General features: G+C 34.7%; 3 protein-coding genes across 3 annotated transcripts; 1 reads left to right on the forward strand and 2 right to left on the reverse strand.

Moving 5' to 3' along the window:
• Window positions 1-5640: 5640 nt before the first annotated feature.
• On the reverse strand, window positions 5641-6777 carry LOC130933861 (uncharacterized). The gene has a single exon (XM_057863469.1). It carries the CDS (start codon window positions 6775-6777, stop codon window positions 5641-5643), a length of 1137 nt encoding a protein of 378 aa, XP_057719452.1.
• Window positions 6778-8582: 1805 nt separating this feature from the next.
• LOC130933266 (indole-3-acetic acid-induced protein ARG7) lies at window positions 8583-9857 on the forward strand. The gene has a single exon (XM_057862828.1). It carries the CDS (start codon window positions 8650-8652, stop codon window positions 9118-9120), a length of 471 nt encoding a protein of 156 aa, XP_057718811.1. The 5' UTR covers window positions 8583-8649; the 3' UTR covers window positions 9121-9857.
• Window positions 9858-13354: 3497 nt separating this feature from the next.
• Window positions 13355-15390, reverse strand: LOC130936522 (pentatricopeptide repeat-containing protein At1g71460, chloroplastic-like). The gene is given in 4 exon segments (XM_057866609.1): window positions 13355-13682; window positions 13685-14105; window positions 14108-15075; window positions 15078-15390. Coding segments are annotated over 4 exon segments (1815 nt in total). The 5' UTR covers window positions 15235-15390; the 3' UTR covers window positions 13355-13413.
• Window positions 15391-27164: the final 11774 nt, after the last annotated feature.

Below are 27164 nucleotides of genomic sequence, written 5' to 3' on the forward strand. Positions count from 1 at the left end.
ATCTGTAAAGTCATGGACTAATGAAGGCAGACCCACCAAATGTAGATAGCCTGACAGAGGAGGGTAGTGGTGTGGTGCAGGATTTGCACCCAGTCATATGCCAGCTTTAGTAAGAAGGTCTCCAACGTATTTTTTTTTTGTTTTAAAATCAGGCCTCCTTTCTTAATGTTTATGACCTGAATACCTAGAAAGTAGTGAAGTTATCCCATGTCTTTCAAGATAACTTTGGCATTTAGCTGTTGAATTAATTGAGCTATGGCTAAACCGGAACTTCCTGTGATAATTATGTCGTCTACATACACCAAGACAAAAATGCAGCCTTCTTTGGAGAACCTGGTGAACACATATACATTTGATTTGGTCGTTGTTGCTGTAAACCCAAGGTGTCCTAGAACAGTGGACAGTTTATAATACCAGGCACGAGGAGCCTGCTTTAACCCATTTAAGGCCTTCGTTAGTTTGCAAACCAAGCTACCATCACCCACAAAGTATCCCTGCTAAGGTTGCTTCACGTATGTCTCTTCATGGAGAAAGGCATTTTTGACATCCAACTGTCTAATGCTCTAACTGTATACTAGTGCTGCGGTCAAAACTACCCGAATGAATGTAGACTTTACAACTAGACTATATGTTTCAGTGAAATCAAAGCCTGGTCTTTGGGAGAATCCCTAAGTCACTAATCTCGCCTAATACTTCTGCAATGTCCCATCAGCATTGTACTTCACTCGATATACCCACTTACTTCCAATTGCTTCTTTGCCTTTGGAAAGTGGTACAAGCTTCCAGATATGATTCTTTAATTTATGAGTGCATTGTATTCCAGATCCATTGTTTCTTTTCATTTTGGGTGAGCTATTGCATCTTTTACTATTCTAGGTTCTATCGAGGCATGAAACACCCTTGATTTTAGGCAACCAGTCTTGCTTCTTGTATTAATTGAGTGTGTGTTGACAGAGGAGGACGTAGCAGGTAGAATAGTTGCTGATGGGAGGACAATTTCTAGATTAGAAATTGGAATTCGTGTTGGAATGCTTGAGGGTGCCACTGTCTGGGAGGGAGAATTGGGTTGAGAAGAGGACACTGAGTTGGTAGTTGGCGGGATTGGAGATTGGATGCCTGAAGATGGTTGAGAGGCAGAGGGTGTTGCAGCGAAATTGGGAGGTGTAGGAGACGGGGGAGGGTTCTGTCTAGAGAGAGCTGGTGAAGCCCTATGAGGAGGAACAATTAGAATTGTTAGAAACTACTGCAGGGTGGGTGGTGGAGAATTTAAGTCTTCATGGAAAAATTTGCCATCTTTAAAAGGAAATTTTTTTCATCGAACACAACATTTCTTGTAATTATAGTTTTACCATTAGAGGTTAAGCACCTATAACCTTTGTGGAATGGATTGTATCCAATGAAGACACAAGGGGAGGATCTAAATTTCAACTTGTACTTATTGTAGGGCCTTAAGTGAAAAAAGCACAAGCAGCCAAATACTCAAAGTCTAGTGTATTCATCAGGCCTTTTCTGAAGAGCCTCTCAATTGGTGACTGATCTTCTAGAGTTAGTGTTGGTAACTGGTTGATGAGATTAGCAGCTGATGCAAATGCTTCTCCCCAAAAATAAATTGGCATTCCAGCTACAGCCACCATAGACGGTCCTTTTTCTACAACATGTCTATGTTTCCTCTCTACATTGCCGTTCTGCTGATGCATGTGGGACAGAAGAATCTGTGAATTAAGCCTTGACCCTGCAATTCTCTAGACAAGCTTATATATTCAGCAGCATTATCTATTTGTAGCATCTAATTTTCTTATTTAATTACAATTCAACCATGTTTTGGAAAGCTTTAAAAACTTACTTAAATTGGGACATTGTTTTGAGCAGATAAAACCAAGTAAATTTAGAGTATGTATCAATAAAGTTGACAAAATAAAAATTTTCATTCGAATTAGGCATAGGGGCAAGGTCCCATATATTAGAGTGTACAAATTGAAGTGGTTCAGTATATACAGTATAAAAAATTGAAAAAGGTAGCTAGTGAAATTTGTCAATGCAGCAAGCTGGACACACTGACTTATTGACATAAACAGAAATATTACAAGACTTTAAAATTGTTGAAATAACATTATTTAAGGGGGGTCCTAGTCTATTGTGCCATAACAAAAAATTATCTATATTGAATATTATGGAAACATAGGTAACTTTGAGAAATGGAGTAAAGTTGACAAACTTGTATATTCTTTTGTCAATTCTGCCATGAATAATAATCCTTTTAGTTTCCTGAGTTTTAACTATACTTGAATTTTCACCGATTACAATCAATTCTAATATAAAATTATTGTAACAACGAATGTTTAATTGCTATCATCTTTAAAATTAGTTAAATATATGTTAAATATAAAATATATATTAAAAATAAATTTAATAAAATATATATTTATACGGAGATAAATGATGCTCATTTATTATTTTTTTAACATTATAGTTTTCAGTTTTGATCACATGCTGACAAATAAGTTGTCCCCATACCGTGAAGTAAACAAGACAGTACACATTGCTTAATTTAGTAACAAGTGGAGCTGATTGAGATTTCCTTATCTCGGAATTATTATAAAATTATTAACCATTTTAATAAGTAAATGTATATGCATAAGTTGAGTCCCTTTCACTAGATATAGGTCTTTTATCTGAGAGGTGTAACGTAACGAAAAAGATTGAGGTGCACAAAGATTTTGAGAGGCACCCACCGTTTTAGGATACTACCTTTCCATTATTCAACAATCAATCAATTTTTTTTGTTTAAACTCATTCTCCCATCTTACATTCTTGCTTCAACGAAGTTCAACTACATCCAGCAATTTTTGGCATTATGAACAACAGCTAATATTTTGGAGCTGAGCCACCCATTTAATTAGAGTCATTTTGTGTCTTATCTTCCTTTCTTTTTCCATTTATTTAAATGATGGAACAAACCAGATGATAATAATCATGATATACACTACTCATCAATTTAACGCATAGAAAAATATTAAGGGTCAACACGTGAAAAAAAAAAATGAAAATGAGCTCAAATACAAATTAAATACAACTAGGAAAATATTGGTCACCTAATTAATTCTTGTGTTTATATATATTTTGATGAGGTCTTAGAACATAGTTGCTAAATGACATGAGAAATGTTATATGTATCATTTTTCTATATATATATATATATATATCACTTTTAGTATATTAAAATAATTGATAAGAAGTAAAGAAAATAAAATGTTTATCTTTTATATTATAAAAAAGTCAATTCTATGGTGCCTATGACTTGGTGCCTAAATTTTGACTAACTTACCTTTTGTAGTAAGTTTTTATTTTTTAAAAATTATTTATTGTTATATCTTTCAAATTAAATATTATTTTTTAACCTTTTTTAATAAATAAATAACATCTTTTAAGCACCATAACATTCATCTTATAAAAAATAGGGTAAAAAACCATAATAAGCCAACTGGCTCAGAAAATTACGTAAATACGCCAAAGCAAAAATCGTTACAGCAATAAGCCAGATCGTATTTTTATATAATTCGAACCAGGTTGGTTCGAACTCCATTTATTAGTAAATCGAACCAGGTTGGTTCGAATTATGGTTTTTTTTTGTTAGTAATTCGAACCAGCCTGGTTCGAATTAGTAATGAAGGTAATTCGAACCAAGGTGGTTCGAATTATAGAGAGAGAATGTCTGCATGTAATTCGAACCAGGCTGGTTCGAATTACACCAATCATAGTTCGAACCAGGCCGGTTCGAACTATGTGTGAGACTGACTAAACTGTGTATCTATGGACGAGCATATCCGAATCAGCCAAAGAGATGCGGCCTATGTCGCCAACCCGGACACAGTTCAATAAGAGAAATAACGCTAAACTGTTTCAAGATTCATTGATCATACAAAATGAATGTCCCAAACACAAATTAAAAAAAAACATAGATAAACAGACATAACATAACAAAAAAAGTACAAACCAGATCATACTGATTGAACTTTAAAGAAAAAAATACATAAAAAAAAGTCATATTCATTACTACTCGCACAATCAAACTAAAGTCATGTGCACTAATGTAAATAATACTGACACTAACAACATGGGATATAATCTAATAACTCTAAGACTAGCAAGCTGCGCACTAATGTAGATATGCTAACACTAACAACATGCATACTAATGGTGTCCTGTCTGAGACGAGCCTGCAACCTGTGGCAACTACGTCGCGTGTGTCCAGGTTGGCGACATAGGCCGCACCTCTTTGGCCGATTCGGATCCGCCTCGTCCATGTTCGTCCGTATCCTAGTGGATCTGGACGACCCTCTCTGGCAGCCTCATGGCAGGGTTGGAATCACTGTGGCCCGTCGTAAGGTGCCAGAAGCCCTCCGGGATGGGAGGTGTGAATCCATCGATACACATTGAAGACCGAGCTAATCTGATAGACGCTGTGAAAGTAAGAGGTCCAGGGACCCGTGAGTATGCACAGCCGCAAGTGCGTGCTGACACGGAAATGAAGAGCCTGGAAGTACCCGCAGTCACATGTCCGAGAGGCAAGTGATACTCTGTAAGTACCCAAGGAGAAAGAACCAGTCGGAGTAGTCTACAGTGAACTCGGAGTTATCCGGTCATACAGCGTCACCGTGAAGCACCTGGCCGTCTTCATGTTGCCTCAATAACTCACCAAATGCTGACTGAATTGTTGTCCTGTTCCCATCTGGGCCTCAGCCTCTCTCCCCTTGCGAACAAACAGTCCGCAAGCCTACAATATGTTGCCTTCACCAGGGATGCTACAGGGAGATTTCTGACCCCCTTCAGGATAGAGTTCACACACTCGGAGATGTTCGTCGTCATGTGACGAATCTCCGCCCCTCATCACGATGCTGAGTCCACAACGAGTAATCAATCCGGTTCGCCCACTCACACATCGCCGGATCTTCAGATCGCAGGATATCAAACAGTAATCAAATTCAACCTCGGTCTTCGCATACGCCGCGTTCACTAGTAGCCTCCTAGCGTCTTTGCCCTTGAGGTTAGGGCAAAATTAGCCGCAACGTGTCGTATGCAGAATGCACGGTACGCAGATGGCGGTAGCCAACCGCCGTCAGGGGCCTCAAGTGCAGCCTTGAGCCGTTGTGCCTGCCGATATAACCAGCAGACCGGGCTGCGGGGTCACGTGCTGTCGAAGGTGTGAGAGAAAGAATGTCCAGGATTCCGCGTTCTCACCCTCTACTAGTGCGAATGCCACAGGTAGAATGTTGGAGTTCCATTGTGGCAATCGCGATGAGCAACGTTCCCCCATACTTCCCATACAAATGTGTGCCGTCAATGCTGATTAGCGGCTTGCAATGACGGATGCCTCGATGCGGGCGGAAAAGTCCAGAAAAGTCTGTGGAAGTACGCTTGAGATTCGTCCACCGTCCTCCAACTCGAACCGGCTCGTCTTCAGGACACAACACTCCCAGGCATCGTCAGCTGGGACACCCAAGACCCACCTAGGCAGGTCGTTGTAGGACTCATCCCAGTCACCGTATATGAGGGCAATAGATTTGCTTCGCCATCCAAACCCTCCGGTAAGTCGGCCTAAAACCAAAGTGCGCTGCCGTGGCGTTCAGGAGCACCTTGATGTCACGGATGCATCGGCCTAACCATTGGCATAATGAAAGCCGAAATCACATGATAATCCAAACTCCTGTGGTCACTAGAGATGGATGTGGCCAGGCAAGTGTGAGGTCCATGTACCGTTTGACCTCCCAGATGCCCTTGCGCTTCCGGAGACTCAGTCGAATCAACCATGTGCACCCATTCCCAAACTCGGACACTTGCCCACATACGGCGGTGATCGGACTCCACCACCTTGTACTGTACCCCTCGCCGGATGCTGTAAGTCTTCACACTTAAAAGGGCCTCATCTTTATCCTGGAATTGCTGACCAACCTGGAACTCTGTCAGACCAGTACTCCCTTCCGCATCTCTAGCTCCGAATCCAACAGCGTGCCCTAAAACCCCCTCATGTCTCATGGCGTCCAAGTCCAATGAGGAAAAATGTGGTGGATACTGCTGTGTGCCAGAGCTAGAACCACCTACCTCCAATGCAGGCCCAGTCGCTCCAATATCATCAGCGCTATCATCGTCAATCATATCCGGCTCGACGTCATCCTCGTCTTCATCGTCCAAAAAACCGTCTCCTACGCCAACAGGTGCAACTCCCACTAAAGCGTTCGGCAAATTTTCCCTTTCCACTACCTCGTCGCCTTCGGTGGCATTGAGGTCAACAGCGAAAGATGGAGAGGCGACATGTTGGACCACTGGTTCGTACACAGGGACGGACGAGGAAGCAACGGCAGGCCGGGAACTAGAACCTGCTGCATTCGCTATAGTGTTCATATTCCTGTTCGAACCGCCGGAGCTGGATACAACATCAACCAGCCGGGCCAACAACTCCGGTGTCCTCACCTCCGGAAACTGCCGCCGACAGAGAAACATTACTTGCAAGTCCGCATCATTATTAATCGTGAAGCAATCATACTTCACCGTATTCTGTAGCACCGTGACTGGAATGCGATAGAAAAACTTCTTTACCCGCTTCGCACCCTCCAGACCAAGCTTCATTAGTACAGCGCTAACAAGGTCATCGTAACTCGTCGTAGATGTTATGACAATACATAGAGGATTCTTATCTGTGAACTTTACTCCGGAACGAGTTTTTCTATTAACAGATCCTCTGTGGTGCACCAAAACAACAAAACTCTCCTCACTAGCCATCCTTCTCCCTCTAATGAGAGTAACTCACGTTTGGAACCATATATATACAGTCAGTCTCACACATAGTTCGAACCGGCCTGGTTCGAACTATGATTGGTGTAATTCGAACCAGCCTGGTTCGAATTACATGCAGACATTCTCTCTCTATAATTCGAACCACCTTGGTTCGAATTACCTTCATTACTAATTCGAACCAGGCTGGTTCGAATTACTAACAAAAAAAAACCATAATTCGAACCAACCTGGTTCGATTTACTAATAAATGGAGTTCGAACCAACCTGATTCGAATTATATAAAAATACGATCTGGCTTATTGCTGTAACGATTTTTGCTTTGGCGTATTTACGTAATTTTCTGAGCCAGTTGGCTTATTATGGTTTTTTACCCTAAAAATATATATAAAAGGTAATATAAATATCATTTCTCGAACGATATATACAACCCAATATAGAGTTGAAAAGGAATGTGATAATTTTATATCATTTATTTCCTGTCTCTTTTAATTTCCCCTTGCGTTCAAGTCTCGCCTATTAAATTTTACTGTTGACTATGCATGCGCATGGCATAAAACCAAAAGAAAAGGGGGCTACGATGACTTGGTGTTTTTCTTCCTCTTTTTTAAATGAAAATAGGAATATATTATTGAATGTTTATATATATATATAATACTAAGGATAAAATGCTAAATAAGATAAATTTGAGTTGTTTGAGTTGAAATTTTTTTTCTTAAGTATTACCGATATAATATAAGATGAATACGGATTTTATTTTCGGCTTGATTATCCTAAAGATGGCCTCGTTAGTTATTCAATTTTAAGTTTTTTATATTTTAATTTCAAGCCACAACGATGCATGAGTACGGATAGCGCCAATTCGCCTTCAATATTAATATGTTTATTAAGAGTCTAAAGTAATAGTTATGTTAATATATTACTACTAACTAAGGAAAAATTATAAAAGGGATATATTAATGCCTAGTATTTGAAAAAGTAAAATATACTTTAAGAATATGTATCAAGAAACCTAGAAAATAAAAAATTACCCGGTAGGTCAATCGATTTAATATCATATTAAGTTTGGCTTAATTAGTCATGGAGAATAATATCGTCACATACCGGAAAGAGGTCACTAACCTCTTTATATTGCATTCAATCTAAAATTCTAAATGGTGCGTGCATGTCTAACCTATTTAGCTCTCTAGCATCGCCTAACAAATAGATATAGAAAAAGAAAAAACAAATCAGTCTATGTTATTGATCGCTAACTATATATACTATTCTAAACAATGATTTGATCAAATTGAATTTTTCGTTCATTTATTATTTTTTTAAGTAATAACTCATCAAAACAAATTAGTAAAATAACATTAAAAAAATAGGTAAATATGCCTCATATCTTGAATAAAGTTAGTAGAAATATATATTTTAATCATGATAAAATTATTTAAGAATCTTTTATGAAATTATTCTGTTTTTCTTATCTCATCACAGCAACTGGAAACTAAAAAAATGGATAAATTATAGGGAGAAAAAATAAAATAAAAAGGTGGGTTATGTTCAAGGGACTTAAGGGGTGAACAGTAAAAATAAAAAAGTGATGGGAAAACTGGGAAAGTCACAAGTGAATTATCCAGCATGGAGAAGGCTGAGCAAATCACAACCCTTGAACATGCTTCACTTACACCAACACCAGACACAGAACAGCATTTTCGTAATTATCTCCAAAAAGCAAGCCCACTTTCAAAACCCCGTCCCTATATAAACCCAAACACCCACCCAGCCTTGAAATCCCCGCTTCTCTAATTTCTTTCTCTCATACCACAACAACAGTCCCAACTCCCAAACTCAAATTCACTTGAAATTCAAATTCAAATGTCGTCGAAATGCAGCAAGATTCGCCACATTGTGAGGCTTCGTCAGATGCTGCGTCGCTGGCGCATCAAGGCGCGCATGTCCTCGGCTGCTAATAACCGCTCAAGCTCTTCTCCGCCGTCCGATGTTCCCGCTGGACACGTGGCGGTCTGCGTCGGCATCAACTGCACCAGATTCGTTGTGCGAGCTACTCACCTCAACCACCCTGTGTTCCAGAAGCTTCTAGTTCAGGCGGAAGAAGAGTACGGCTTCGCCAACCACGGTCCTTTGGCTATTCCCTGCGACGAAGCACTCTTTGAAGATGTTATCCGGTTCATTTCCCGCTCTGAGTCTGGATCCGGTTCGAACCGATTCTTGAACCTTGATGACTCTCAGAGACACTGCCACGTCGGAATCAGGAACAACCTTGATTTCTGGAAGCAGGAATCTCGACCGCTGCTCCACGGCTTCACTGACAAGACCATTTGGTAGTAAGATCTTTAAACCGAACGGACCGGACCGGACCGAACCGGTTTGGTACACTGGTTCTGAACCGGATATTCATTGGTTCTTTCTTCGGCTGCTACCTATTTTTTTGGTCACGGGAATTTGGAGCTAGTAGTAGTAATTTGGTAAAGTACTACTATTATTATAGACCGTACCACAACAAGTTCAGGATTCGAACATTGACATTGTAAGTAAAATTTATTTTAGGGGGTTACAATTTCACTTTTTCAATGACCAAATTACTTATATAAGGTCTGGGAGATATTTTTTTTCTTTCAAATATAATTTTGGTCTTGAGTTCGAGTCATGGGTAGAGATGTATCTGGAGCTTTGAGCTTAGAGCGAGTTAAGCATGGAGGCGAATTAGGTTATTATATTATTATTTTTAACTCCCCTGCCCAATTATGTAAAGACGAATTGTGGGCCTTTGAATTGGAGCGGCCCAACTCGAATCAAATTAGTTGAAAGAAGTTAAAAAAAAAAAATGGAATTAAAGATGCTCCGGGGAATGCTGTGGAGATGGCAAACAAGGGTGGGAGAGAATTAGTTACTACTATCGGCGACCACCGAGTCGTCCCCGGGTTCAAATCGGAAGGGAGTTACTGAGTTGACAAGCGAGTGAGAGTGAAACGTGTGTGGGTCTGGTAATAACTTTTGTAAACTATATTGTGTATGTAAGTACCCTATTATTATTGAAAGATGATTGATTGAAAATGAAATTTGTAGAGATATTTGAAAATTTGGAAATTATTGCGTTGTGTTATGCTATTTTTTGTTACTACATAATAATTGATATAATGCTGCCAACTTTGATGTCAACTACGAACGTGATACGGAAACTATAGTAATTGATTTTTCCGTAGTAAGATCATATATGGTTCAGTCAAATTTGTTAATCTATCTAAAAGTATGAAGACATCATTATTGAAGAATTTATCTTGTTTAATAAACCAAATTGGGTTTGGTTTTTGATTAAAATAGTAGTGTATGGTTGTTTGTATGTGTGGCGGGTTGCAATAATTGTAGCAGTTGTGGGAGTTATAATGACATCAACCCACGTGAAATGCATAGCAAAGTCTCTTGCTAAGTTTTTCACCTTATTCTCAATTTGTCCCACTTGATAATTTTATTTAAGTAGCAACTTTTCTCACTCAACTTCAAAATTCTTTAGAACAGAAAAGAAAAAAAAAACTTGAAAAATCTCATCTTTACTAATGTACGGTTAGTTCAAGTAGTCATTTCTTTTTATCTACAAACTTAGGTAAAAAGTGCAATATCTTAAAGTTCTGAGCAACAAGATTTAACTACTTAATCACCTAAAATTCAAATTTCACTTTGAACATGAAAAGTATTTCTTTCTTTTTTCTTAATAATCAACGGGACAAATGCCAAAATAAAAAAAGAAAACTACGAAATAATAAGTCTAGGAAAGTGAATTTTTCTAAAGTCAGCCTAACTTAACCATCCATTCTGTTCTTTAAGTAGAGGATTAGCGACAAAAACTTTTTAAAATAACCCTAATTTTAACCGAGACTTTCGTTAAGTATATTTAAATTAATTAGCACGGAAAATATTAATTAGGAAAATATATCTTACATAATGAGCATATGAAAGATTGAGTGATAAAATTTCCCATGTAGCAAAATTGAAAGATACATGTACTTGTATCTCAGTATCATTCTTATATGGACTGTATTTCTCCATCCGCTAGGACTTTAGGTACATAACTAAAAAGAAATGTTTACTTTAGGTACATAACTGTTGCAATTAGTTAAACATAATTGCATATTTGGCAACTAATCAATAGTTAATAATGGAAGACATACATAAATGCAGGATTAAGATGATAAACAAACCAACAGAATATATGAGCCGTTGACCTTATTATATGATTATGATTTGCATTTCTCAGTTTGGTGTTCCAGTTCATATATAGCACAATGGTTTTGAGTACAATTTTTTATTTTTAATACCTTAATCTAATTAATATAACAATCAATATCACTGGACTAGGCTGTCATGCAGAATTTCAGGCCGAAAAAAACAAAAGCTAAAGCCAAAAATTAGAAAGAAAAAAAAAGGGAACATGATGACAACATACAAATAAAGGGTCTAAATTAAGTACTTGGTCACCCAATTAATCAAAGGTATCTATTTCTGATAATTGGCCCCTGTATTATATCTAGCATACAGAACAGCTTCCTTACAATGTGGTGAAAACAAAAAATAAAAGTACATTAACAAATATTCAGAAACCATAATGCGATGCATAGCATTAGAGTTACTCAGCTACTTCTACTTTTTTATACAGCCAGGAATAAAAAGAGACCAGCATTACCAAACTAACAAGAACCATAACAAAACCAAGAACACCTAAACATGTAAACAAGGTACCATGAATTGTAAATGTGCTACATATAACACTAAACCCTGATGCTGCAGCCACCAACACAGACAAAGAATACAGCAATGAGAGACATAAGATTGAGATAATAGGCACTCTAAATCCCAAAGACCAAGCCACCATCACTGTGTATGCAAAGCTCACTATGAACATTCCGGTCCATATTGTCGCAGATGCTTGAAACAAGCTCAGTGGTACCTTTGAGTTGTTTCTTGTGCTTGCGAAATGCTTAAGGTTTTCGAAAGGACTACCTAAACAAGATAGCAATGCTGCTTGTACTCCAAGCAACTTCACTGCCAATGCGGCTCGGTGTTCTGGTGGACAAATTATCTCTGCTGAACAGAATTGCATGAATGTTTTCCTTGTAGAATCAGTTTGTTGAACCTTTTTGGTTAATCCTTGGCCGGAATCCGAAATCCGGCTTGTGTCTTTTAGGTTTACCACCACATGGGAGGTGGAAGAAGAAGATACATCACATTCCTTTTTTGTCTGTTCATTTTGAAAGATCCACTGAAAATGTTACTCAATGTATTTCAAGTTAAAGGCACTGCACTCAAATTTAACACAAGTTATATTGCATAGACAAAGAAGATATGAGAAAGGAAGATAATCACTATAATCATAAATTCCTTTTCTTTACCTGCTTTCTAGTTAAGTTGTATCCAGAGTTCTTATTAGGTTTTTGCATTGACTTGTCAAGTTCTTGTTTTCTCTTTTCATCATTATGCAGAAAATTGTGTTCCTCATCATCTTCTGTTATAAGGCAACATTCTATCAGGCTGCATAGACATCCAGATACAGAAGTCATAAAAGTTATATAAAGAACTTTGTTTTGACATTCTTTTAAAATTTTGAACAAAAGATTAAAAAATGATGAAGATAATAAAAAATTATTAGTCTCCATTTTTGACTTTGTAGAAGAACATCTTGTTATATCATACTTTATTGTACTTACCAGTTTTTGTATGCAAAAGTCACTGCTCTAGAATACACTAACAATTCCTTTTTTGTGTGTGTGGGATGGAAGCTTCTTCTACACATAAATTATTGTAGAATATTCAATTTAAGACAATATATGTTTTATTCTTAATGATGTGAAAGAATGGTGAGAAAAAGATGAATCTTTTGGTAAGTATGCTGTTAATTAGTAATTCGGAAGAATTAATACAACCATACGAGCACTTCACAAAGGTAATTTGAGGATAACTTAAATTCCATATATGAGTGACATGAGTTCCTTTTTTTATATCATTGGTTTTACAACATAAAAATAAAATGAAATGTTCTAAACAATAATTTTTTTTCTGATTATTATTATTATTAATAATTTATTATTGTGAAAATACTTCCTCAAATACTAATAGCTCTTAACATAAACTTGATTCGAACTAATCTATCAGTTGGAACAAAGCTTTATTATTGAAAATGTTTTGAATTATTTTCTCAGTAAGAAAAAAGATTAAAAGGCAACTCGGTGCATAACCATCCTGCATTAATGTAGAGTTTGAAAAAGGGTTGCATCCAAAGGATATAATGCAGGCAGCCTAACCTGATAATTCATTTTTGGACAAATATCATGCAGCTTCCTTAGTCACTCACTCCATTCACAATCCAAATGCCCCTCTAAACTCAGAACATACCGGTAGATAAAATATAACTTAAATACATGAACTAAACTAGATAAGCAATTATATTTATATCTTGAATTAAACAAAAAAATTACAATTTTGAAATATATTTATTACAATGAGTATGGTATAAAATTTTCAAATAAATTACAACTTATGGATTCTGAAAAATAAGTACATCTCTCTAGTTAATCTACATTCAAGAATGTTAACAATATGTAAATAAAAACTGTGATGTTGCCTTCTCTATACAACAGAACTCATCTCTATAAGTCTTTGAGCTTTCTCCAGTTGACCATCATGGGTAAGAAGTCGGACCATTATATCAAAATGTTCCTTAGATGGTTCAATTTTATATTTAGTCATTAACTTGAATATCCTATAAGCATCATCAACAAATCCAGCTCTGTCGAAGATAGATAGCATGGCATCGAAAGTGAAATGCGTCGGAGTAGAACCTCTCGATGTCATCCGATCGAAAAGAGTAATTGCATCTTCATACAGTTCATTTTTCCATAGGCCCTAATAAGAGCAGTCCATGTCATTGAACCTTTAACAGGGACAGCATGAAAAACCAACTTTGCCTTGTTAACCTCTCCAAAAGTCCCATACATATTGATAAGTTCTGCAGAAACAAAAGGGACTTTTGCAAAATCCTTTTTCAGGAGCTGTGCATGAATCTCTTTTCCATGCTTCACAAGTTTTAGCTCACCACAAACACTCAGCATCCTTGCTATTGCAACTGAGTCTGGCCTATGCTTTGATGATTGCATTGACCTTATCACATCAAGTGCTTCATGATGATACCCATTTTCTGCATATGAATCAATCATGGCTGTCCATGAAATAACTGTCCTTTTCTCCATACTATCAAATAGTCTTTCGGAATATTCAATCACACCACACTTCGAGTACATTACCATCAAAGAATTAGTTATATGGATGCGTTAGGCAAAAACCAATGCTTCAAAGCATAAGCATGAACCTGCTTCCCCTGTTTCAAAGCCCTCAACTGAGCACATACTGGAAGAACAGTTGCGACTGTCACAACATCAGGCCTGAACCCTTCTTGCTGCATCCAGATAGTCGACCTTAGTGCCTGCTCCAACCTACCATTCCAAGCATAACCTGACATTAAAGCCGTCCAACAAACCAAATTCCTCTCCGCCGAGCTATAAAAAACTCGCCTAGCCGAACTCATATCCCCACACTTGCAATACATATCAATCAAGGCAGACTGAATAGGCACTCGCCTATAGTACTCCTTCGTCTTCACCACATAAGCATGAACTTCTTTGCCCAATCGCTGCTCAGAAACTTCCCCTATTGCAGGAAGAACAGACATCACCACAACCGAATTCACCTCCACTCCTTCCTCCACCATCCACCTCACATACTCCAATGCCTCCCTCTGCCGCCTATTATGCACAAAACCCGCCACCATTGCGCCCCAAACCAAAACATCGCTATTGGGAATTTCGTCAAACACGCGGCATGCAAGATTGATCCTTCCACACTTGAAGTACAAATCAATCAAACTTGTCCTAATAATTGAACTATCAACCAAACCATTCTTGATCAACAATCCATGAGCCTTGAGCCCCTGGAAAAGCGCAGGCGCACCGGCAAAACTCTTGATGACAGTGGTGAAAGTATACACATTCAACTCAACACCCAAAGCCCTCATCTCAGTATAAGCTTTAAGCACATCAAGGTAGTGCTTTTTACCCGAAATCACAGACCCTCTTAACAAGGCATTCCATGGGTACACGCTGGTACAAGGTAAATCGTTAAAGATTTGTTTGGCTTCTTCGAAAGCGCCGCAAGAGGTGTACATGTGGACAAGCTTGGTTCGCAAAAAGTCGTTGTTTTCGAAGCCGTTGATTCGGATATGGACGTGGACTTGTCTAGCGTGTTGCAGGCGGCGATGAGAGCGGAGAAAGTGGTGGCGTTGACAGGGATTCCCTGTTGGTGAACGTAATCGAGAATGGTGAGTGCTTGTTTGAGTTTGTGTTGGCGCGCGAATCGTTTGATGTCCTTGTAGATGGAGCGTGGATGGGAACGCATCTTTGTCCTTGAAATGTTTCAGCTTCTTTGGGAGTGGTGGTTTGAAGTTGAAGAATTGGAAGGTGGTTTTGGTGTTGGAGGATGGCGAAGCTGAGGTGGGATTTGGAGGGAGAGACAGACTGCCATGCTTGAACAAGTTTGCAAGAACCGAACCGAACCGGTCAAGTAATTGCTTCACTGCTTCAGTCATCCAAATATTAATTAATACCTGTGTGGGCTGTATCCTATCATACCATGGCAACAAAGAATTCAAAATCACAAAAAATAGCAAATTGTGGTAAAATAAATAAAAGATATATTAAATATAAAATAAAGATGTATAAATAGAAGACTCTACCATTAAAATAATTAGCTCAATAATGATTTATATATATAATAATATTGGAAGCGGTTCTCATATGTCAATGTACGAAATGGAATATGATATTTCATTTATCTCTACTCATTGAGATATAATATAAATAATGTGAATGGTCAAGATTTTAGTAGTTTGCTTTCAATGTACATGAAGACTAAGAGCTCATCGTAAGCTTCAGATCGGGTAAGTAGTTGGCAAGTATTTAAACTTATACATTATCTTCTCTGTCCATATGTCCCGAAAGCTTGGCGAAGCCATTTTTCATGTTCAGCCGATCTGAAAATTTGTTAGCCGTTGTTAGCTTTCTACGGATATCTTTCTTAAAAATAGGCCTAGCCATATATTTTTTTTAAATAATTGAAGAAAATAATTTTAATAAGATAAAAAAAATATTAGAAAGTTATCAGAATTTATTTTTAGTTATTATTTAGTCATTAATTTAATTTCTTTAGTTTAATAATTTAATAATATATTTTATTTCATATTTTTAAATATTAATGACTAACTGATAACTAAAAATAATAAATTTTGATAATTTTTTAGTATATCTCAATAAAAAAAATCATGTTAATTGAAGGAAAAGATCATTGTCAAATGAACATGTAATAGGATGACTTTTTATTAAAAATTAAAAAATATGCTATATTTCAAAAAACAAAATATAAGAATTGAATTATACAAAATACAGTTAAATTAATTTTTTTAGGAAAAAAAAAATTAGGTGAGCCTATCATTAAATTGAATGGGTCTCATGAATATGAAATTTGCATTTATTTATCTATTATACATTATGTATGTATGATTTTGATAGTATGCTATTCACTCTGAATATCATTTCCATTATATTATACTTTTCCTAACTTGAACATTGGAATACCTTTATAAATGTCCACTGGTACTATTTTTAAAAAAACGGACGTACACTTCATCCCGTCCAAGAAAAAGCAAGTTCAAGTATTGAGCAGGATGAACTATACCTTGGAGCCGACTACTCACACAGGAACAAAAATAATAGAATTATTAGACAGAATATCATCAATGATCAAAAAGAAAATATCCCTTGTAACTCTAAGATACCATATGTTCATACCCTGACCCAAAACATAAAGTCATGCCCAATAAAAATAAAAGATTCACTCGAAAATGGTGATCTCTACCACATATCCAACCTCTTTAAAGAGGTCGGACACGGCATAAGGAACCAGTCTTACTTATCCAAATAAGTAATGGCCTCTCTGAATCTCTCCTACTATCTCTATCTCCATTAAAAGATAGATCCTAACATATCTCTCAAAAATGAAGGAAATATTCATCCACCTAAAAAGGTAGGACTACTCCAAAAAATGTGGTTATTGACTCTACTATAAATATACTGATACTCTCAGGTATATTTACGTTCTAACCTAATAAAAATTTGCAAAAAGTCCTTGCTAACTTAAGCATTGAAATTTTTTGTAGGTATCACCCCTACCTCCTCACGAAAAATATGGACGACAGTGCTTCGCCATAAGAATAAGTCGGAGGCTGTCTCACAAAGACATTAAACCTTACGTTCAGACCCAAATCAATATTTCAGATAACTCTCAAAATATCATAGTTGTCCCTTAGTTAATGAATTATTAAATTGGCATATTTATACAAAACTACATTTGATTGAGGTTATTTTAAAAATTGTATAAATAAAATTTGAAGAAATAGACAATTGAGTGGAAGAAAATTTTTTTTTGAAACCAAACATATGCTCAATTCATATTGAAAAGTTATATTTAAAATGAATATGAATTTTTTTTAAGTTTAATTCAATAATTTTAATTTAGACTATCAAATTTTATTCGTTTTAACATATATATTTTAAAATTTAAATTATATCTGATTTAAAATTAAAATTGAGGTATTATTAAATTTTTCGTAACAAATAATAGTAGTAGATGGCAAAAAATGTCTGATTAGTTTTTCATGTATTTTACAAATTGTGAAAAGTTGTTATCACTAATGACAAAAATTATACACCAATGGTCAATATTAATGCATTATTTTAAGTTTATTTTCCATATTTTATCTAAAAATTAATTTTTGGTCTTAGTAAGTAATAAAATTTGTTTAAAGAACTAAAACATAAAGTATTTTAATTAGTTTTTTTATTTTCACCTTTAAATTATTGTCCTATATTACAGCTCAATTATAAGTAACAAAATGTTAAAAGGTATTTTACATACAATGTTTAGGTAATTTTTGTCCGTTCATAATTTTTTTTCAATCTTTTCAATTTTATTTGTGTACAAGATATACTGTAAAAAGTCAATAATAAAAAAAAATGTACATACTTTATACAAAAATAATATTATAACCAAAAAAAACTTTGAAGTGAACAATTGTGTATTTTTAAGTTTATTTTTTTTAAATAATATATCATTCTCCGGTTGAAATTTGTATGTTATTTTTGTATTGATGTCATTTTTTTCTCTTTTTCTGTAATCACGACTTTTGGTTTAACATTCTATTTATTTTAAATGAAATTTTCTATAAATAATAAATTATATTTTAAGACATAACTTATAATTCGTTAAGATAAATTCTACTTATTATTAAGAGTAATATTAAGACAATAACGTAAAGTTATATTATTTAATTTAATATTTATTATTTTATATATATAATATCTATAATTATATATTTATTGTATCTAAGATTATTTATTTATTTCAGTAATAATTAAAAAATAAAAAAGATGACTCTTTATTTTTAAATTATTACTCTCAAATATTTTTAATTGTTAAATATGTTCTAAGTCATGTCAATCCACTTTCAACGTTTTATTTATTAAAATCTAAATAAGTATAGTGGTTAAGTAAACAACAGTTTAAAAGGAAAAAAAAAAAAAAGAAGTAAACCACAGTTAAATAGTAAATGGCTTCAAAAGAAATTAAACGAATATAAGTCGGCCTTGATTGCTGAGCCAAGTCCTTATTTTAAAGCTATCTATTTATGACATTTTACCTCTACAACTAAGGTTATTTTTGTCATTTCGATCCTCATTACATGACAAATAACAACTTGGCTAACTTTTGATACCATGAATATGGTATTCCACTTTTTTCAATTGACATACGTGATAATTTTCCAATAATATTATATGTTGTAACTTGTAATGTGTATATATATATAAAGATAGAAAGAAGTATTAAAAATAAAGAGAGAGAATTGCATTTGTTTTTATTACTGTACAAATGTAAAACAACATTCTACTATTTATAAGGTAACATGTTTTGCTTTTTCAACATTTCATTAATGCCATTTATCATTGAGAAACTGAGCCGCCCAAATATTAATGGGCATCCAACTCAGCTCTCATACTTATCACATCACTCCCTCTTTGGATGTCCATTTGGGATTATTGCCTCGTTAAAATCTTCCTAAAGAAAAACTCAGTGGAAAAAAAAAAAACTTAGTGAAGGAAAAAGAGTACAATATCATTTGTGATAGGGACTGCCTCATTAAAAACCTTGTCAAGAAAAATCCAATGGGAAAAAAACTTGATCAAGGAAAAAAGAGTACAATCTCCCCCTCTTATCGACATCATTTAACGTCTCGAAATCGGCGCATCACAATCTCATGTACCAATCTTTTAAAGAAAGATTTTGGGAGTGACTTTGTGAATAAATCTGCCAGATTATCACTTGAGCGGATCTGTTGAATATCAATTGTCCCTTGATTTTGAAGATCATGAGTGAAGAAGAATTTGGGAGAAATATGCTTTATTCTATCACCTTTTATGTATCCGCCTTTAAACTGAGTAATGCATGCTGTATTATCTTCAAACAGGACAGTTGGAGCTATCTTATGATCAATCAATCCACATGACGACAGAATATATTGAATCAGGCTCCTTAGCAAAAAATACTCGCGACTAGCTTCATGAATCGCTAGTATTTCAGCATGATTAGAAGAGGTTGCTGCTATCGTCTGTTTTGTGGACCTCCATAATATAGCTGTATCACCATATGTGAACAGGTATCCTGTTTGAGATCTCCCTTTATGTGGATCAGACAAGTATCCAACATCTGCATAGCCAACTAATTGTGACTTGGATCCATAGGGATAAAACAATCCCATATCAATCGTTCCATGAAGATATCGAAAGATCTGTTTGATTCCACTCCAATGTCTTCTGGTTGGAGAGGAACTATATCTTGTTAGTAAATTCACAGTAAATGATATATTGGGTCTTGTATTATTAGCAAGATACATTAGCGCTCCAATGGCACTAAGATATGGTACTTCATGACCAAGGATATCTTCATTTTCTTCTTTAGGACGGAATTGATCCTTCTCCACATTCAAAGATCTTACGATCATTGGGGTACTCAAGGGATGTGACTTATCCATATAAAATCTCTTCAAGATCTTTTCTGTGTATGTTATTTGATGAATAAATATCCCATTTTTTATATGCTCGATCTGCAGGCCAAGACAAAATTTAGTTCTTCCAAGATCTTTCATTTCAAACTCTTCTTTTAGAGTTTTTATAATTGTTGGAATCTCTTCAGGAGTCCCAATGATATTTAAATTATCAACGTACACAGCAATTATAATGAACCCATATGTAGTTTTTTTTATGAAAATACATAGGCAGATATCATCATTCTTGAATCCGTTTTTTGCCAGATACTCAGTAAGTCGATTATACCACATTCATCCAGATTGCTTTAGACCATATAAAGATCTTTGCAATTTGACTGAGTATAACCCTTGCGAATATTCATTGGATGGTTTAGATATCTTTAGTCCTTCAGGGACTTTCATATAGATATCCCGATATAATGAGCCGTATAAATAGGCTGTTACCATATCCATTAAATGCATATGCAGTTTATGATATGCAGATAAACTGACCAAATAACGCAATGTTATCGCATCCACTACAAGGGAATACGTTTCTCCATAATCTATACCGGGCCTTTGTGAAAAACCTTGTGCCACAAGTCGGGCTTTATAGCGCACAACTTCATTTTTCTCATTTCGTTTTCTCACAAATACCCATTGGTATCCAACATGTTTTACATCTTCAGGTGTACGGACTACATGTCCAAAGACTTCACATTTTGCAAGTGAGTCTAATTCAGCCTTCATGGCTTCTTTCTATTTTGGCCAATCATTCCTTTGTCAACATTCTTCGACTGATCTTGGCTCAACATCCTTATTTTCATGCATGATATTCAATGCCACATTATATGCAAATATTTCATTGACAATTGTCTTATTTCGGTTCCATTTCTCTCCTGTAAAGACATAATTTATCGAGATCTCATCATTTTCACAATTTTCGGGTACCTGAACGTCTTCTGGCGTTAACACTATATCAGAATTTTGCACAACTGCAGGTGTCTCTACTATGTCTTTTTTAACAGGAATATTATTTACCTCTTTTCTTTTTCGAAGATTTTTGTCTTTGGAACCGACAGGCCTGCCACGCTTCTGGCGTGAATTTGCTTCAGTGGTTACTTGTCCTACTGGGACATCAATTCGAATTGGGGCATTTTTCGCTGGTATATAAGATTTAGTTATCCTCTTTGTATCGGAAAATGCATCAGGCAATTCATTTGCTATTCTTTGCAAATGTATAATCTTTTGAACTTCCAGTTCACATTGCCCTGATCGAGGATCTAAATGCATCAACGATGATGCATTCCAGTTAAGTTCCTTTTCAGGAAGCTTATTCTCTCCCCCTAATGTTATAAATTTTGATTCATCAAAATGACAATCCGCAAATCGGGCTTTAAATACATCTCCAGTTTGTATCTCAAGATACCTCACTATAGAGGGAGAATCATATCCAACATATATTCCCAATTTTCTTTGGGGTCCCATTTTGGTGCGATTAGATGGTGCAATGGGAACATATATCGCACACCCAAATACTCTTAAATGGGAAACATTTGGCTACTGGCCAAAAGCTAATTGCATAGGAGAGAAGTGATGGTAACCCGTTGGCCTCAAACGAATAAGTGCTGCGGCATGTAAAATAGCATGCCCCCAAACCGAGGTTGGGAGATTTGTTCTCATAAGCAAGGGTCTAGCAATTAATTGGAGGGGTTTAATAAGCGATTCTGCTAACCCATTTTGTGTGTGAACATAAGCTACTGGATGTTCAACACTTATTCCATTAGCCATACAATAAGCATCAAAAGTTTGGAAAGTAAATTCACCAGCATTATCAAGACGAATTGCTTTGATTGGATTTTCTGGAAATTGTGCTTTTAATCGAATAATTTGAGCCAGTAATCTCGCAAACACCAGGTTGCGAGAGGACAATAAGCACACATGTGACCATCTCAAAGATGCGTCTATTAGGACCATAAAATATCTAAAAGATCCACATGGTGGATGAATAGGTCCACATATATCACCTTGAATCCTTTCTAGAAATTCAGGGGAATCAAATCCAATCTTTACTGGTGATGGCCTTAAAATTAACTTTCTCTGAGAAAATGCAGCACAACAAAATTCACTAGTTTTAAGAATCTTCTGGTTCTTTAGTGAATGTCCATGGGAGTTTTTAATAATTCTCCTCATCATGGTTGTTCCCAGATGACCCAATCTATCATGCCAAGTTATGAATTTATTTGGGCTAGTAAACTTCTGGTTTATGATGTCATCTGATTCTATTGCACTAATCTTGGTATAATATAACCCAGAAGAAAGTGAGGGTAATTTTTCTAATATAACCTTTTTATTTGAATCATGTGTTGTGATGCATAAGTACTCGCGACTTCCCTCATTCATAGTCTCAATATGATATCCATTTCGGCGAATATCTTTAAAGCTCAACAAGTTTCTTCGAGACTTGGTAGATAATAGTGCATTATTTATTATGAATTTTGTTCCTCCAGGAAACAAAATTATAGCTCTTCTGGAGCCTTCAATCACATTGCCTGAACCAATAATAGTATTAACACGTTCTTCTTTTGGCACCAGATGGATAAAATATATATATCACTTTTGAGAATAGTGTGCGAACTTGCACTATCCGCAAGGCATACATCTTCATTATATATCCTTGTCATTTTCTTCAAAGACAAATAATAATAAAATGAGCAGTATGCACAGTTAAATTGAATACTTGATCGGAATTATTTTTCTAAGAAATACTACACATAATATCATATACTAAAATTTTATTTTAAAACATGACATATTTAATGATTTCAAAATTCATAAACATTGATATTTCATTATTTATATACATCATATTTGAAACTCAAATACATAGAAAATAAAACTTAACAATAAGTTCTTTATATTATTTATTTACATGGATACTTAACAATCTCACATATTAAACTATTCCATCATTGATCAAATGACTAATATTCCCTTCAGGATCCTCAAAGAAATCAGATACATCATAATGAGTGGTGGAATTTTCAGCATCATTTGAAACAAAATTTGTTTCCTTTCCTTTGTCATCCTTTTTCAAAGATGCCTGGTAAAGATCGACTAGGTGCCTTGAGGTACGACAGGTACGTGACCAATGGCCCTTTCCACCACAACGAAAACACTTATCCTCTGTTGATTTATTCTATCCGATATTTTTTTCTTTATCCCACTTCTGGTGAGATCCTCTCTTTTGAATATAATTCTTTTTCCTTCCATAATTTTTCTTGTTATCAAAACCTTGCCATTTACCTCTTCTGGGGTAATTTGCCGTATTTACTTCAGGAAATGGGACGGCGCCAGCTGGGCGCGCTTCATGATTTTTCAAGAGCAACTCATTATTGCGTTCAGCAACAAGAAGGCAAGAAATTAACTCATAATATTTTTTAAATCCTTTTTCTCGATACTGCTGCTGCAGGAGCACATTTGAGGCATGGAAGGTTGAGAAAGTTTTCTCCAACATATCATGATCAGTTATCTTTTCCCCACATAATTTCATTCATGAGGTGATTCGAAACATTGCAGAATTATATTCATTTATGGATTTAAAATCTTGTAGACGCAAGTGCGTCCATTTATATCGAGCTTGAGGAAGTATCACCATTTTCTGATGATTATACCTTTCTTCAAGGTCTTTCTAAAGATCTGCAGGATCTTTTAATGTGAGATATTCATTTTTTAATCCCTCGTCAAGATGACGACGAAGAAAAATCATGGCTTTGGCTTTATCCTTCTGGGATGCATTATTTTCAGCCTTAATGGTATCTCCAAGATCCATTGAATCAAGATGAATTTCAACATCTAGTATCCATGATAAATAATTGTTTCCAGATATATCAAGAGCATTGAATTCAAGATGAGAGAGCTTCGACATAATAAAAATTTGTTACTTGAGTCTTCCTAAAAATTTTATCAGAGTCTCATGCTGATAACATGTTGTAAAATAAATAAAAGATATATTAAATATAAAATAAAGATGTATAAATAGAAGACTCTAACATTAAAATAATTAACTCAATAATAATTTATATATATAATAATATTATATGTTGTAATGTGTATATATATATAAAGATAGAAAAAAGTATTAAAAATAAAGAAAGAAAATTGCATTTATTTTTGTTATTGTACGAATGTAAAACAACATTCTACTATTTATAAGATAATATGCTTTACTTTTTCAACATTTCTTTAATGTTATTTACCATTAAAAAACTGAGCCGCCTAAATATTAATGGGCAAACTCAGCTCTCATAATTCTCACAACACAAATAAAGAATTTCTTTGATGGATTACAATTACATGGCTGTGTCACTCTAACCATTCTCATGGTTTCATTTTTTGTATGTTTATGATGTTGATAGTGCGTTTATTTTCTTGGGTTGAGGGGCAGGTCCGTTCTTTCCCTTTCCTTGTGCCCTCGTGACTTAGCGCATTGCTGTTGAAAATGGTTTAGTTTTTGGACAGGGGTCTAGGCCCACAAAGAGGACCCGACCCAACCCCATCAGCTTCCCCTTCCACAAAGTGACAACTGTATGTGGGCCACTACCTCAACTAATGGATTCTTAAAAAGCCTAAATATTTTTGGCCCTAGAAAAGTAAAGGCAGGCCCATGTTGTGATACCAAAATATCGTCATATGGAAGATTCAATGAAAATAATTATTCTTCCCAAGCTGGCCGTTAACTATGAAAAACATAGCATGTCCAAAAAATATGTATGAAAACTATATGACCAAAACAATAACTGTGAAAACTATAGAGAGAAATGAGAGAAAATAACATTAACATAACACAAAATAAAACGTGATCACTTATTGAACCGGGGTAACACATGTTCACCCATCACATGAAAGTGTTGGAACAGATATGAAATTGGGCCTAATAATAGAATAGATCCGGCACAATCTTGAATATATTATACTTATCATAGAAGAATTTTGTATGTAATAGTAACACCCATTTTGCTACTTTAGGACCATCATGTACATTGTCGGTGACCAAAAAACCAACAAAAGAATCACAAAAATGTCAGACATGAATTGTGTGGGTAAGATGAGTTACCAATCCTGGTCCCAAACAGTTGACCGTATCATGATAAGTCGCATTCACAAGCCCACAATGGACAATTGTGCCATCCATAATGTTACTTTAATTTACAATCTATAGGTTACCAAAAAATAAAAAATAAAAACGAATGTAAAAGGATTATTTGGATGGTTTAATTATTCTTTTGTTCTCTATAATTTCGTAAAATTTTAAAATTAGGTCTTTATATTTTTTTTTCTTTTTAATTGGGTCTCTATACTAATTTTCTTTTTTAATTAAGTCTCTCTTAGTAGTAATTGACTTAATTGTATAGAGACTCAAATAAAAAAATTAATGCAAAAATTCTAATAAAAAAAATATAAGAATTCAATTAAAAAAATTTGATACAAAGACTCAATTAAAAAATATATATAAAAAAAATTAATTAAAAATTTTATAAAATTATAAAAACTAACAGAATAATTAAATCTATTTGAATTTAATTTTGTGCACAATGAGTCAATGATGTAAATTGTTTCCATACTTCTTTATCCACATTTTTGTTACTCAATTAATTTGACTTTAGTCGTGTATAAAAATAATATCGTAATTTTACATAATTCATCACGTGTAGTGTTAGGTAGATTTATATATTCTTTTATTTCTTATTAGTATCCTAAGAGGACTGTGCAATAAGGCCATTACTTCCTTTTAAGAAATTTGTATTTTTAGAAAAGAATAAGAATAAGAAACTAATTTTTAATTAACTAATATTTATAATTTTTTATTATTAAATTATTTTTTTATTTTTGTTTTTTGGAGGATTTAAAATTTTAGTTATATTTAAGATTTAGAATAAAAATTCATTTTTAAAAATTAACTAACTAATTAAAATTTTTAGAAAATTTCATTTGAATTATACATATATTTACAGTTATGTATGTTGTGTTGTGATATCGATGTCTATCATTTAATAATTCGTGACTTCTTTAAAATATGGGCGATTCAAGATTTTTATGGTGAATTCAACTATAATGAAATTTGAAAAAAAAATTTATAGGGTTACATAATTTGAGACACAGAATAAAAAATACAAAACACAATATAAAAAAGTGTATATTTTATTTTTATCAAAGATCAAAAGACTCGAATCCGCAATTTCTTAAGTAAGTATGAATAAATTATGCCATTTGAACTATTACTCATTTAACTAAAAAAGCATATATTTATACTCTTATAAATAATATATGTGCATAAAAGAGTGAATTGAAAAATATATATATTATCTCCGTTATATTGAAATACTTATAATAAACAATATTAATACTAAAAAATTTTTATTTAATTTTTTTAGTTTATATTTATTTTTATTTATTTATTTACAACATGTTAAATTCATAGGTCATAATAGATTATGTTCAAAGTAGACCGTGGGAAATTAAATGGCTACATATGCATGCCCCAGTAAGATTTAAGAAAATGAAAATATGATGAAATAAGAATTAAGTCTTAAAGTAGTATTTGAACTTATCAAAGTGGTATCGTGCTCATTAGAGTTCCTAGTGCTCTGTTAGGATTTTAGTGTCCTTTAAAGTTTTCACATAACACATCACAAACAAATTCAAACACGGCAATTACTACCAGAATTCTGATCAGCAAAAGAATGGATGATCTCATATCTGATCCTGAGCGTCCTAGACATGAGAAGGAGAGCGAGGAGGAAGAGATTGTCATCCTTGATGAAGAAGACATATCGGAAGGAATACAAGCATGTACAAAGAGTCTTTTGAAAAGAATTTTTGCGGAAAGACTAATTTTTGTTGGAACAATGGAAGGTGCAATGCATGCTATTTGGGGGTAGACCTGAAGGATTCAGAGTGGTGAGCAAAGGTAATAATCAATTTCAATTTTTCTTTGAGAAAGAAACAGATATGTTGAGAATTGAAAGAGGCTCTCCATGACTTTTTAAGAATGATATCCTACACGTTAAGCATTGGGAGAAGGGCGAGGACTCACGAGAAAGAATGATCTCTATAATCCCTATTTGAGTTCAATTCTGCAAACAATTCAAAACTCTGGAGGTTCGACGTAAATTAGGGAGTAAATTAGGTC

Source organism: Arachis stenosperma, chromosome 6 (genome assembly GCF_014773155.1).
Source record: "Arachis stenosperma cultivar V10309 chromosome 6, arast.V10309.gnm1.PFL2, whole genome shotgun sequence".
In the NCBI taxonomy this organism is placed as follows: Eukaryota; Viridiplantae; Streptophyta; class Magnoliopsida; order Fabales; family Fabaceae; genus Arachis; species Arachis stenosperma.

Bases quoted from the DNA above. Each gene is read 5' to 3' on its own strand.
- LOC130933266 (XM_057862828.1), top strand. From the start codon at position 8,650: ATGTCGTCGAAATGCAGCAAGATTCGCCACATTGTGAGGCTTCGTCAG.
- LOC130933861 (XM_057863469.1), bottom strand. From the start codon at position 6,777: ATGGCTAGTGAGGAGAGTTTTGTTGTTTTGGTGCACCACAGAGGATCT.